The 15797-nt window shown below is 35.0% G+C and overlaps 1 protein-coding gene across 1 annotated transcript; it reads right to left on the bottom strand.

Moving 5' to 3' along the window:
* Window positions 1-5965: 5965 nt before the first annotated feature.
* Window positions 5966-8513, bottom strand: LOC111990266 (UDP-glycosyltransferase 86A1). Its single transcript, XM_024022064.2, has 2 exons — window positions 7865-8513; window positions 5966-7115 (listed from the first exon to the last, which is right to left on the bottom strand). Exons 1-2 carry the CDS (start codon window positions 8385-8387, stop codon window positions 6160-6162), a joined length of 1479 nt encoding a protein of 492 aa, XP_023877832.2. The 5' UTR covers window positions 8388-8513; the 3' UTR covers window positions 5966-6159.
* Window positions 8514-15797: the final 7284 nt, after the last annotated feature.

Here is a 15797-nt window from a genome sequence, read left to right on the forward strand (position 1 = left end):
AAGTTCACAAGATTGAACGGATCATCCCGAAAGGATGATAACTCTTAAAATCCAAGGGACTAGACAAAGAGCTAAACCCACATACTGAACAGACCATTCTAAACGTGTGGTAATTCTAAAGTCCCAAGAACGGACGAATCATCCAATGGGACGACGACCCTTTGATGAACGATTAATGGACAGATAAGAAGTAGATTTCACAAGACTGGACGATAGTCCTCAAAAAACAAAAAGAGAATGGACGAAGCACATAAACTGAACAGAGTCCATCTGATAACGTGAAATATACTTGAAAATAAAATGAGTGCATTTCACAAAAATAAAACAAAGGTCAACGGACCTTGCAGAATTTAGCAAACATACAAAGAAAAAGAACCAGAATGGGCAATGTTCATAAAACCCTAAAAACATGACGGGTATTAGAAAATTTTTCTACACTTTAAAAAAAAAGAAAAAAAAAAAAAGAAGCTAATTTATTACAAATCATCTGCTGGAGTCTCTCTCTCTTCAACAGGACGGTCTTGGGCATCCTTAGCCTGGCTGTCTGCAACGGTCTGGTCTACTGGAGCTTCACGGACAAGGACGTTCTCGTCAAAGAGAACGTCTGTATCTTCAGACTGAACGGGTTGAGCAAGTGATGGCTCGGGGGCAGTGATAGCGACAGCGGACAGGTCTACCTCCGGGTGTAATGCCTTCGCCTAATGAAGGGCATCGTCAAAACCGTCGTTATAAGTAAGACTCAGTTCCGCAATCAGGGCGTCAGAGTCATGATACTCGAGTATCGTGACCTCCTTCGCCTGACGGACCTCATCATCTTTCTATTCCAAAGCTTTCTTTAGACAGTCCGTCAGCTGGATACATTCGTCCCGAGCCGTTTCAGTCATCTTAAGTTTTTTCTCCTGGACGACCTTCTAGACCTTAAGATCAAGCAGTTCGTCCTCCAGCGCCTTGGCTTTCTCACGAACCCGGCCAATGGTCGTCCTATGGTTGAGGCAACGTCCCATCATGCCCTTCATCACGATCATGGCCTGAAGGACAACAAAAAGCATAAGTAAAATATCAAAGGCAACAAGAAAAGGGGTGAAAGGACGGACCATATGACAACGGAGGAGTTACCTGTGCAATATTGAAGAGGCCCGTCTCTCCCATCGTCTTCGTCAAGTGGTTCCCCAAGTCCTCGTAGTCGTTAGTAGTAATAATGGACGACAGCCTCTCAAGAGCATACTTGGAGTCCTCATGAAGTAGGACGGGTGGCTTCTTCTGGCTACCGGACGGACCCGTCATTAGGCCCTTACCAGCACCATGCTTGACCGGAGTGACCAACTTATTCCCCCCAGCCATCAAGCCAACGACTGGCTTCAGGGGAACCTTGGGCTGTTTGGGTGCACGGTCACCCTTCACGAGCAATTTCCTCTTAAGATTTTGTTTGCTAGTGCCCATCCCCATAGGGTCCGTTCCAGCCTCTTTGTTTTTTGCAGCTTGAAGTCTGATAGCTGCTCGCCTTTTAGCATCCTCCATCTCTGAAAGAGGTAGACGGATTAAAAAAATAATAATAATAAATAAATAAATAAATAAAAGGAGGGACAACGGACTTACGTTGACAGGTTTGCTTCTTGTACTTAAGTGCCACTGGGGTTGGCTTGGGGCCGTCGCAATACCAATGAATGGTGTTGAGGCTGACGAGCTTAGCCCAAGTCCGTTCCTCGGGTTTTGTCTTTGTAAAAATTTTCACAAGGAAGCTGAATTCCTCGAGAGTGATCTGTGGACGCCGTCGAACTGTGCCAAAGAAGACGGACGTTAAAAAACACAATAAATATTAAATAAACTACACTGAATCATTTCTATACGACAGGCCATACCAGATGGGTTTAAAACGCCCCAAACTGTGTTGAAGGGCATGAAGTCCGTCTCCCCTGGATGACACATCCAACCGTTTCCTTCGACGAAGAAATAGCGGCTCTTCCAGTCTCTATTTGAGTCTGGGGTTTCAAATATAACTTTTAGGATGGGGCTCCTAGGGACAAACCTATACATGCCCCTTGATTTATCTATCTCGTCTGGTCGGTAACAGTGGAGGAACTCCCTTATCGTAAGCCTTCTCCTACCATCTGACATAGCTCCGTACAGAACCTCCATTGCTATAAAAACCCTCCAGGCATTAGGAGACACCTGGCTGACGGATATACCTAGGTATTTAAGGAGTTCACGATGCAATGAATTTAGAGGAAATCTTAGGCTGGCCTTGAGCACTTGTTTGTACACCCCTACGCCGTCCACTCCTTCATAATAGCATTTTTCTGACATATAGGGGAAACGGAGTGGGATGTGATCTGGGATTTGGTAACGGGCCCTAAGGGTATTAAAGTGAGGTTCTTTGATAGTGGATGTAAAGGCGTGTACCGTCCACTCTGGAAGCATGATGAACTCCCTAAGTCCATCAGCTCCCACGACGGATCTAACTATCGGCTCTTCGTCGTCAGCTGAACCCTCTTGTATTTCAATCATCTCCAGGCCCTCATTTGTTGAGGACTGGGTGGATGAAGACAGACTACTCTCCTCACTCGGAGCGTCTTGGTCTTTGGGACCTGACGGGTATACCTCTTCGTAGTCCACCCCGTCATGGACGACCGACTGATTACTTGACGCACTAGACATGGCCTACATGTAATGACAAAACCTAAGACTCTGACGGGCTTGGAAAGAACGACGAGGGCATAAAGTCTAAAAAAAGAGAAGTAAAAAGTAAATGAAAATTAAAAAGTGGACGGATAGAAGATTGCTTACCAAAAATTTGGAATGAGCAAGATGTTGCAGACGACGGGTATAAGAGTGAACGGAGTATTCTCTGACAGGTATGACAGACTCGCTCTGACAATTTTTTCCAGTAACAAGTGGAAAAATGAGGGGCGGAGGAATCGATATTTATAGAGGGTATGCACGGAAGACAAAGCGACACCTCGTTCTAAAACAACGACCATTGAAGGGGTGACACTTGGCACGGCTCATAAATGTGTTACTTCTAATCTGACAGTGTACATAGATAAGTTCACGGATCTAGGTATCATAGAAACATGATCGAGGTTTCAAAACCGTCACCCCACGGGTCCGTTCTCTTAGCTATGACGGACCCATCGGGTGAGGGGGCAACTGAAAGGGAAGAAATATAGGCTAGGATACCTAGTATGATTGGACGGGCTAATTATAGTCCGCGGGCTGAAAAAGAGACAAGCCTGTTATGTGCAAGGCCTGACGTGGACGGACTCGGAATGGATGGATGGCAGAAGGATGGGCTGATCAGCCATGGTCCTGTTGGACCTCTTAATGGGAATACTTGTGGCCCATTCTCGAAAAGCCTTAAACAGAATCCTAGTGCAAGGTGGATTCTAGAATTTACGTATATTGGTGAAGATCTTCCCTATAAGGGGAAGATTTGTCCACTACGTTTCGGACTCTAAAAAAGATGATTTCTACAAGGAAAGGACTTCGACTCCAAGCGAAAGAGGGAAAAATTTCGATTACTATAAAAGCCCCAATACTCTCACTAATCATGGTACGCATTATTTACCCTCTCTAGCACTCTAGAGTTGTGAGAATATTTCTGACTCAACCTTCGGAGGGCATTTAGCCGGCACCACACCGGTGCTTTCTGATAGGTTTTCTTCTTTGTATTGTGTAGGATCACGTTTGAGCGCGAAGGCATCGTGTAGCTCACTGGTAAATTTCTCAGCTTCATCAGAAACTTTTTTTTTTTTTTGAGAAGAAAACACAATAGAAACTTCAGCTTGAGTAGAACTTGTTGCATAATAAATAATTACAAGGCCATTAAAAAAAATAAAAATGATATAATTATGTACATCTTCGTGTCAAGTATCATGCCACAAGAATATTGAATCACCATGACCTACATGATGCTTGATAAAAAGACTGATTAAGCTCCTGAAACCTCATAAGGGATGGCACTGTATCTCCCTTTTCCTTGATGTAAGCTTCTCATGCTTATGTGTGTTTTTTATGCTTGCATTGCTAGGCGCAACAATGGAGTAACAAAAAAGAAATTAACTTTTAAGAGTTTTATAATTTAGTGAAATTCTTGGTCTCTCATACATAGGGAGATCAATATTGTCTACTTGTTATAAGAAAAACATTTTTTTTTTCCTCTGTTGATGTTTTGGAAAATTGAAACAAAATTAAACTTTGACTTCCGCTTATTTTAATCTATTTATTGTTAAGAAGGATTGAGAGAGAACGAGAGAGAGTATAACTATATATTTTTCTTTATTCACAAAGGTCTATAAAAGTTAAAACCCGGCATGCTCCGTTCTACCAACTAATTTAGCTTTGTTTGTTTGTTTTTTGGTTTTTATGTGTGGATATTTTGATGGTTGGTAATGCAAAAAAAATTTATCTACTTTTTTTTTTTTAAATTTTATTTAGTGTCGTATTTTGTTCATAGTCAATCTCAAGCCCCAACAACATGGTTTTAAAAATCGGATCAAACTTGCCAGTCTGACCGGTTCAATCGGGAACTGAGCATAGTCCAATTTGGTAAAAACCTCCAAAACCGGTGAAAACCGGCCAAAACAAGTCAAAAACTGGGTTAAACAGGAACCAGAGGCAAAAACGATTTTGCCTTAGTCCGGTTTATAAAACCATACTTAACAAAGGAGAAGGATTGCGGCATAAATTGTAATTTTATAATAAATAAATTCACTATAAATCTATATATAATAATAAAATTAAAACGTTTGACTTTTTGTTGACCACTCTTTATTGTGCAACATAGCTACATAAATTAATGCCATGTATGTATTTAAAACTACCAAACAATTGTGACTTTTCATTTTTCAATAGGCACATTTTTATTCAATATGCACCTTTTGGTATATCCAATATGAAAAGTTATGAATTTTCAATAGACACATTTTGGTAGACACATTTTCATTCAATAGGCACCTTTTCGTATATCCAATACGAAGGATTATGACATTTCAATAGATACTTTTTGGTAGATACTTTTACATTCAGTAGGCACATTTTCAACCAATAAGCACATTTTCAGTCAACAAACACATTTTCATGTAATAAGTACATTTTCAGCTAATAGACACTTTTTGGTATATATATTACAACTTATCTTATATATACCTATATATATATATATATAACACAAACTAAATTAAACTAGATACGTAACAATTTATCTCTTATTTCTTTTCACAAAAAACTAATAAATAAAAACAACATTTTTTTTGCTTAACTAATAAAATCTGTGCTATTTCTTTAAATATCTTTTTTTTTTTAATTTAATGCATTTTTACTTGCTACTCCAACTCAAAAATAATAATTTTTTTTTTTTGAAATGCATTAAGTAATTAAGTAGTTATTCCTGCCCATCGCATGAATTAGGGTCAATAGTTACTTAAGGGGGAAACAAAGACTACAATTTTAGATAAAAATAGAATGATGGAAAGAACACTTGTGATGTGACTAATCTTAATTAGTGCGTTGAGTCATGAGTGCTAATAGCTGGTCTCAAAATTTTCAAGTTCAATTATTGCTGTAATATTAACAGTGAAAGAGTAGAAAAAAAATCTTAATAGATGTCATAAAAGGACGAAAGATAATATAATGCTACTACATATTGACAAACCCAGCGGGACCTAGAGCCATCTGAGCAGGTGACATACTTTATTTGTCCAGTGGAATAGTATACATCTGATCTAATTAATGATGTAATTTTGACAGTTTGTATCCGATAAAAACAAACAATCATTTTACTGACATTTAGTGCCGCCATTTTCCTTGGTTGAGTTAATCACACAGCTAGATGTGATAGAATTTTGAAAGCAGCAAATTCTAAATTCTGTCCTTTCCTTTCCTTTTATATCTCACTTCTCAGCAAACCAAACAAAAGAAAATAACATTTTTGACTAACACACATTGCTTCATTTGTTAAGAATAAGGGTAATTAAAAGTAACACAATTCCTTGTAAAACATTAAAAGATGATACAATGCAAAGCGACCTGAGAAGGGACGTACACTCTATTATTCAATGGAACAATATTTAAGCACTGTTCTTTTTATTTATTTGACAGAACAATGAGGTCATTTATGAATTTGTACAATGATTGATCATACTGGAAGGCCATGCATGGAAACTAAGCATTATTGAATGATGGACCATTGTGTTTCAATGTGACAGTCCCAAGTTTCTTTCTGATTTTGATTTTCACGTCATTGATGAATTGATTGAAATTATTTTCTGATGATCCATGAGTGGTCAATGAGTTCAATAAGACCTTTTTGAGCTCCTCAATATTCGTCCTCAATTCATCAGCCAATTTTCCACTCATCAGACGGTTAATCTTTCTTGCAACTTCCTCTCTTGTGATTGACCTCATGTCACATAGGTTAAGTCCAATCCTCCAATCATCAACCACTAATTTTCTATTAGTGAATTGATCAGTGAGCAAAGGGAAACACAACAATGGCACACTACACCATATGCTTTCCAATATTGAATTCCATCCACAATGAGTTAAGAACCCTCCGACTGTCGGATGTGAGATCACATCCATCTGACGGCACCAAGGCACGATCAAGCCTCTACCTTTGGTCTCGTCTTCAAATCCAACGGGCAGAAAATCGGTCTCATCAGAACTCACAATATCAGGTCGAACCGCCCAAATAAAACTCACCCCACTAACCAAAAGCCCATATGCTATTTCTACAATGCCTTGCTTACTAACATGAGCATAGCTACCAAACGAGACATACAAAACTGAACCCTGTGGCTTGGTGCTAAGCCACTTGGTGCAGTCTGACTCGGACCACATGCTAGTAGGCACAGTGTTGTTGGTGAATCCAACAGGGAAAAGAGGCCCAATTGCATATATTGGCTGCTTTTCTTGTAAGGCTAAGATTGTCTCGGATTCAAGCTCTTGGACCGTGTTACAGACAACAAAGTCCGCTCTTTTCACATCCTCAAATGCATTGAATATGATACGGTACACCACTGTTGATAGATCGTCGGTAGCTTGAAGATAAGACATCAAATCCTTTGGTTCAATGGCCCTCACACCCGGTATGTAATCGATTGTGTCCTCACGTTTATCTAGTAATACAAAAAAATAAATAAATAAATAAATAAATATCCCATAAAAATAAAACTATATACATAAATTTCCTGCATAAGAATGAATTAAGACTATGCAAAACTGACTTTCTAAATTTCTTAAGATTTTATTTCAGTCTTCTAATTTTGCTTTTGTTCATTTCAGTCCTCTAATAGTTTCAGATTTATTCAATTAAAGCCTTCCATCAAACTTTTGTTAAAATTTTTTGAAAAATATTTTTCAATCATTAATTAAAATTTTTAATTAAAAAAATTTGAAGATAAATCTAAAAAATTGAAAAATTAACCATAACATAAAATAAAAATGGATAGAAAAGTTTTAATTGAATGAACTTGAAAGTTAGAGGACTGAAATGAATGAAAGCAATGTTAGATGACTGAAATGAAATATGAAGAAACTTAGAGAGTCAATTTTGCATTTTAGCCATGAATTAATTAGCAACAACGAAGTATATAGATAGTAATCACAAATTTACAACTTAACATACACTCTTTAATTTCTATAAAAATAAAAAAGAAGACGTGCAAAGAAAATTAACATTAGAAATATTACAAATTTTTCTATACACAACCTACAAACTGACATGTCACTAATTACAAACATTCGTTTATTAAGTGGTTGAAATCTATTAATTACATCTATTGTTACATCAATTTATAAATTTTATGCAATAAAACTTCTAATAACTTGAACATTTTCTCAAGGGAGAGAGAGAGTTTTCACATACCACGAGAAGCAAAATGAGAATTTTTTATGAGAAGATCCAAGTGATAGTAGAGAGTAAGAACTAAAACTGGTTCAGTCCAGAAAGAAATATTAATAAGGTTATACTTGTTGGCAATCATTGATGACCACACGAAAAAAGTGTCTGAAATCAAGCAAGTGATGGGAGGGTCGGAGTGAACCATTTTTGCTAGAAGTTCATCGACGTGGGGAGGGAAGACATGTAAAACACCCTCCCAAAACTGGTCATGGTTGAGGGAACGATCGAACCCTAGTGGAAAACCATCACTGATAGTTGTGTAACGTATGTCTAGACCTGATTTACGAGCTTCAGCGAAGATGTCATCTTCTTTGGTGCTGTTGGGTTGAGATTTGATTATATTGTGGTGGACTGATTGAGTGTTCACAAAGGTGATGATGAAGCCTTTTGATGCAAGCTTTATGGCTAGATGGACGAAAGGGATTACATGGCCTTGAAGAGGGTAGGGAAACAAAATAGCATGAGGCTTTTGGTGATTGTTCTCCATGAGAGAGAGAGAGAGAGAGAGAGAGAGAGAGAGAGAGAGAGAGAGAGAGAGAGAGAGAGAGAGAGAGAGAGAGAGAGAGAGAGAGAACTCACAAAAGCTAAAATGAAGTTGGCTAGTATAGCCAGACCTAATACTCATGAATATATATATGATTGAATATTTCAACTAAGTAATTAAGGAACATAATTATTAAAATAAATAATATGATTAAAAGCAAATATAGATATTATTTGAATAGTGTAGGGACACGATTTTCAGATCAGGCCCCAAAATGTATGGGATCTTGGCCTAGTGAGCTCAGTACAATGAATTTGTAGAGAGTTGATTAAAGAGCTAGACTTTAGTACATGGATAACAGTTAATATGGTGTTCATGAAAATCAAATAGAGATGAACTGAGTTTATCAAAGGAAGTTTGTCCTCGGCACAATCAAATGGGTTTTGTTCTAGTAAATATTGGATGAGAATGGTTATAAGAGTTCTTGAGATTGCTACAATGCTTTCTCTCTCAATTGCCGGCCCCCACTTTCTCTAAGTCTCTCCCCTTATTTATACTACATCTATTCCTTCACCTTTACCCAACACGTGGACAGTTAATGGTTTATACTAATACTTGTCCCATCAGCCCCCTCTAGAAGTCTTTTGGGGTGGTTGTAAGGCTGCAATAATACTGTGCAAAGGTCACTTCCTCATTAATGCGGCCAGGGAGTTAGCTGGGGTGCATTTAATGCGGTGACAGCAGTTTTTCCCAAGATATTTTGGGATTCTTCTGTCTTTTGTTCCTGCAATGCTTATCCATATTTCCAAAACTTCATGGATCGCACCTCTAGATGGCAAGCATCCTTTACGAACCTTGGCCTTCGCTAGCCGAGGACAAATTCATCCTCGGCAAAAACTCCTAGGCCATTATGTTCAATATTGTCTTCCTTACCCACTAGCATGGGTTTCCTTGGCTATACTTACCCATCCTCGGATGGCTCCTTATCCTCAGTTTGGGCCTTAAGCCCAAAATCCAGTTGTATGATCTAGGCCCATGACCCCACAAATAGTAATATCGTGAGTAAGTTTGAGAAATTTTCTTACAAATTAATGAAAAAAAATTAGGTTAAAATGCACTTTGTTTCTTTTAAGTTTGGATTGCTTGTAAATCACTTTTAAAGCTTACAATTTGCACCTTCAACTATTACCATCAAATCACATATTAGGTACTACTATTTTATTTATAAGCCATATATAGGAATATTCTCGCATTTGTAGTATGATGAAGAAGGTAAAACATTTTGTATATTTTTTTTGTTGGGAGGTAAAATTGGGTAAAAAAATTGTGACTTCAGAGTGATTGTTTTGATATTTGCTACCACATGAAAGCATTTGCACCACTTGACAATAATTGTAAGACAAGTCTAAGGCGGCCGTAATCATCATCTTATAGTCCACATATGTAGAAGACAACAAGACAACTAGACAAGGAAGAAATGGTGTGCATTATGCCATGTTATGGCCCATGATTATTGATATATATTTATATATTGCAGTTTGCAATAGAAGAGTCTGATCTAGTGGCAGCTATTAGCTGTAATGACTGTGATAGAGTTTGATGTAGTTAGCAAAATTTTAAAGAATTGTGACTTCAGAGTCTGATCTAGTGGTAGAGTTTGCATTATATCACCAAGCGGTAGGCACTTACTTTCACGTGTAACTGTGTAAGCATTCACTGCTACTCGAACTGGAACTTTAAAAAATGACTATAAGACAAACATGAATCACCTGTTAAAGCTTAAAAAATAGATGCGCTAAATATATTGGTTTGAAAAATATTTTTATAGGAAAAGAAAAATATAATTAATTATTGTGGCGGCTTTTTAAATTTTTCATGAAAATAAAATAAAAAATTTTCTAAATTTTTTTATTAACAATTGCTTTAAAGACACCTTTGTTGTATATATAGGTATATACAAAGATATATTGTAATAATGATGCTTGAGTTTGGAGAATATAGTTTCATAAAATGAAAATTCAAGTTCTAGAATTTTCTAAATGAAAATTCGAAAATATGAATTTTCTAGAATTTTCTGAAATTTTTTACAGAATTTTCTGGTGACTATTAAAAAGGTTGAAGATGTTTTAATTTTTGGTAACCGTTTTATAAAACATTTTAACTCTCCATACATGTTTTTTCATGAAACATAACCTTATGAGTATAAATAGAGGATTATGTTCACTTGAAAAAAAAAAATCAGTGTTATAAATACCGTTTCGGAACCCATTTCGGTTTGTTCATTAGAATGAGATATTTCGGTACGAGTCAATTTCAAGTACTGTTTTGAAAACCGTTTCAGAATTACTGCTAAAATATATATTTATATATTATTATTACTATTATATAAAATAATAAATTTAATATAATTTTCTATTAAAAGAAGTGGGATTATTATTAAAAAAGAAAAACATTTATTTATGTTTTTTTCATTAAAAAAAAAAAAAAAACTCACATTTTGTGTAATTGTACACAAGTGAGCTTCCAAGCTTCCTATTGACTACTTTTTCTGCTTCTCCCATTTCCCAACCCACACACGTGACTAGTGTTGCTTTCTATTCGCTACTTTTTCAGTTTTTCCCATTTCCCAACCCACCCACGTGACTAGTGACAACACTATTTGCCGCTCAAAATGCTACTTCTTTCATTATTACTACTCTTTCTTCATCATTTCACCTTCTGAGCCACTTTCTGCTCTGTTCATCTTCTTCTTCTCCCTTTTTGATTCGCAAGTCACACTTTTTTTCTTCATCTTGCTCTTCAATTTTCCTTTCAACTTCTCTGTCACGGTTGAGAGGGTCAGATAGTGAGAGATGATAGGGAGACAAGGAGCTACAAGGGTGAAAATGGGATATAGATGAGAGAATGAGAAGGATTTTTGGTGATCTAGCAAAAAAGATGCTGATCAAGGTTCAGAAAGGGAAAATAAGAAGACAAAATTCATACAGGCCGGAAAATGAATTTCGGCCGAAATACGCCGGAATCTACTGGAACGGGCTGAAATGGGGCGAAATTTAATCTGAGGTGGAATGGAGGGTATTATCATTCCATTTTACATACCAGTAAGATATATTCTGATCGTAACGGAACAGAATCCATAACATTCAAAAAATAACTAACTCTACGTAATAGTAAGTTTGAGAGAAATATTTTCATTCTCTATAATTGCTATCCATATAACCCAACGTCTTAGTTGTATTTGCGATATCTCTCTAGCAATAAAAGTGTGGAAAAATGATATAATGCTTTCAAATTATCTATTTTCTATTTATTTTTTACATTAATTTTATTATTTCATTATTACTTTGCGTAATATCCCCAACAACCCGTTAAGAAAACTCTTAATTATATATATGTCCTATAGTTATTGACCCTTAAGATAATACTTTTTTTTTTGTCCGGTTATAATTTAGCTCCTATCAGTCCACACAGCACAGGTTGTAGTTGTTTTGGTGCAATTTAATAGTAAAATAATTAAATGTAATAAATAATAAGTTGAACTTCATTGATTAAAAGAAAATAAGTAGGAATTTCATGGGATTAACCAATCTTAAAATGACGAGTTAGTGTTTTAGTGGCTTCCCGTACATTTGGGCTTGTTTGATATATCGACCTTATATCAACCCTTCTCTCTGAACAGTAAAAAGAAAAAAGAAAAAAGAAGAAGAAGAAAAGACGACTAAATAGTAATTATAATTATATAATAATTAAAGGGCTAATAGATAAAAAATGAGCAATAATTAACTTCTTATTTTATCAAGAGGGTTGACATTGCTCCTTTCTTATTTATTTTCAATAACTCATACATACTAAGAGTCTAAGACCTAAGTACTTACCAATGAGGCTCTTCAATTAGTATTACATAGAAAAAATTAAATATAGACACTAATATAATTAGATATACCCTTCATAGACAAACTATAGATGCAAGATATAGAAATGGAATGAATGCTTTGTTTTTTTTTTTTTTTTTTGCCATTTTTTCGTCGAGTAACGCTACAGCCACAAAATATTTTACAATATTTTTACAAACTATTGATGTAGCAAATTCTTATTAGTTCCAATATGGGTCCACTACTAACATCACATTTATGTTTATCAATGATTATTTGAAAATTACTAAAGCCACATTAGCTATTTGTAAAAATGTTGTAAAATAGTTTGTGTCTATAACATTACTCTTTTTCGTCTTTGAATTTTTAATGAACTCACCCCATTTGTTGACGCAATATGATACTAACTAATATTCCTATCAAGGATTAGTTCTATTACAAGTTATCGAGCCTACTAATCTATTCCTGCATTTTTTTTTTTTTTTTTTTTTGTGTATGATTTAGTGGTTAGTACTTGAACAGTGCTAGCTCAATGGGTGAGCCAAATAGGCAACCGCCCAAGGCCCCAATGAAAAAAAGCCTCTAAATTTTTATCAATAGAGATATTCTTGTACCAATAGAAGTAGTAATTAAGCCCTAAATATTCACCAATAGATAGAAAGTATTTTTTATCAAAGAAAAACCAGTTAAAGAATAATATTTTCATTGGATGAGTCAATCATTTAATCTCTCATACATATATGTTAAAAGAACTCATTAATCTTACACTAGCAAATAAATTTATACTCAAATTCTATTTAGAAATATCAAATATATAACTTTATTAAACTTTTCAATCATAATTTGTTATTATTTGGTTACTTCATTCAATAAATAGTGTTTATTTGAATTGTATAGTCATTGAGTAATGCGATAAGTACATTTTGATTTGTAATTTTTTTCTAAAAAAATATATCTTAAATGAAAGAAAAAAAAAAAACAAAAGTTAGATAAATATTCTATTAATATTCAAACTATAAGAATATATCTCATTTAAAGTTGTTGTCTTAGACCCCACAATACCTTGAGCCGGCCCTGTACTTGAATTTATGAATAATACATAAATGAAATAAAAAAGAATCCACTTCAAAGTCCACATTAGGCGAGTTGGCACTTCTCCAAGCCTTAAAGGCTTGAGGGGTTCATGGACCCAAGTTCGAGTGTTCCCAGGGTGAGAAGAGGTAAGGCTATATGGTCGATTGTTATAAAAAAATAATAATAATAATAAATAAATAAATAAAACCTTATTACCAGCAAGTTCTCTTGCTTGCGGTTGCTTTACGTTAACATTACAATGTTTGGATGTATATCAACTTTTAGAGCGTGCTTTGGACAGAGGGGAAGGAAAGGAGAATAAGTAACTTAAATGATAGGTCGTTTTGAACCCATGCCCAATCATATAACAATTTGTTCTAAGCAAATATACATATACACAATATAATAGGATTCAAAATGACCTCTCAAAAGGAGAACGAAACAACCTATTCCATACCTAACCCGCAAAAATGACCCACTACCATTGTTTCCCGAAAAAATTAGCAATATACCATTGTTTTGGAAATATGTAGGGATCTACCATTTTTTTTGAAACTTGAGTTTGTGAAACTCGAGTTCCAAAAACTCGAGCTCTTTGAAAAAATGTACTTAGAAAAATTTTGAAAATTTTTATGGTACTCGAGTACCATGGAAATCTCAAATTCGCTACACTCGAATACCCAAAAAGTGATAGATTCCTACATATTTTTGAAACAGTAGTAGATTGCAACATAGTTTACAAAAATATGCTATTTGACTATTTTTGCCATACCTAACCACTTAGTATAAAGCAACTCACATGCCATTGTGGTCTAAACCATATTGCAACCCTAACATATTTCCCTGCATCAAACTCTCACTCATTTTTATGTTAAATTAAAATAATATATTGCTACAAAACAAACTAGAGGAAAAACAAAGTTATGGTAACCATTTGGTTTGTTTTTGATAGGTAATATAAATTTTTAAAGGGATGTTTACATATGAGTGAGAGAGCATTTTGATATAGAAAATTTTAAAGATACTATAATTTTTATGACATAAAACTTACAAAATGATTTAGTAAAGAATGTGATTGGTAACATATTAGTTTGTAAGCTCAATATAGTAAAATTTGTAGTACCTATAGCACTACTATTTTGAAATATGAAAGTTGAAAACTATTGGAGGGTGTAAAAAAGGTTGTTAATACTAAATCCTTATCAAATTTAAACTAAGTTGCAATTTGCTTCCTCGAAGTTTGAGGTAATTTTGATTTTGTCCCATTATGTTCCAATTTGGAATGGTACCCCTAATGTTACATATCATTGGAATTTAAGTCATTTTGTTGTGATGAGATATCCGTTAAGTACTAACTAAGCTCATACTGATTTTTTTTTTTTTTTTCATTTAAAACTATGTTGTTTTGGACCCTATCATAGCCATATCATAATTTATTTTGACTAAATTACTATTTGCACCCTGAAAGTTTGGAGTAATTTTGATTTTGCCTACTAAATTTTCAAATTTTGGATTCATAAAACTATATCATTTTGAGTTGAAGTGACACTTAACGCATATCTCATCAGACGCATCAACGCTAGGACTTAAATGCAAACAATATGTAACATTAAGGGTAAGGATTTGAGTTTTGAAATTGAATGGGGAAAGATCAAAATTATCCTAAACCTTAAGGGTTTATAAGGAAAGAATTGAAACTCCAAGGGTGTTTTTGCAAATAACAAAAAACCCTAAATTCTAAGGGGCACCAAAACTCTAAGCATTGGTAGCTGCTTCCATAAGGGGTCAATATAGGTAAGCAAAACCAAAAATCACCCAAGCAAAAAAAAAAAAAAAAAATCCCACATCAGCCTTCCTATCCCTTCCCTATTTTAGGATTTTGCTATAGGAATAGGTAGGGAAGCACAGTAACAAAATTCTATGATAGGGGAGGGGTAGGGAGGCTGATGTGGGTTTTTTTTTGGGTGATTTTTTGTTTTACTTAGCTATATTGATCCCTTAAGTTAAAATAGGGACAATTACACATGCTCTTAAACACCTCATCCAAATGGGATCTTCCACTTGGATCACACTTTTTTATAGTCCTTCTAGGCTTGGTATTAATCTATCCAGAATCTTTTGATATTATCAATTACTTTAAGTGGTGAAGGTTATTAGGGTCGTGCTTAGATAAGATTCTCACGATTAGTTGTCCCATCTAATCTATTTTGCTAAAGAAATAAAACCCTCGTTACCAAATGGTCTTTATAGTTTGACTAATTTACCTTATTATAATTTTTCTTTAACTAACATGCTCTTAAGACACATAATCATGGTTTTAAAAACAGGATTAAACAGGCCAGTTCAACTGAGAACCGAACACCAATCCAGTTCGATTATCATTAAAAACCAAAAATTGAAAAAGAAAAAGCAAGAAAAACCAAAAATTACTGGTCCAATCGAGAAAACCGGGAATCATTACGGTTAA

This window comes from Quercus suber, unplaced genomic scaffold (genome assembly GCF_002906115.3).
Source record: "Quercus suber isolate HL8 unplaced genomic scaffold, Cork oak 2.0 scaffold_806, whole genome shotgun sequence".
NCBI lineage: Eukaryota > Viridiplantae > Streptophyta > Magnoliopsida > Fagales > Fagaceae > Quercus > Quercus suber.

Bases quoted from the DNA above. Each gene is read 5' to 3' on its own strand.
- LOC111990266 (XM_024022064.2), bottom strand. From the start codon at position 8,387: ATGGAGAACAATCACCAAAAGCCTCATGCTATTTTGTTTCCCTACCCT. The intron at 7,116-7,864 runs GTATGTGAAAAC...TTGTATTACTAG, and splicing joins TTCTCATTTTGCTTCTCGTG to ATAAACGTGAGGACACAATC.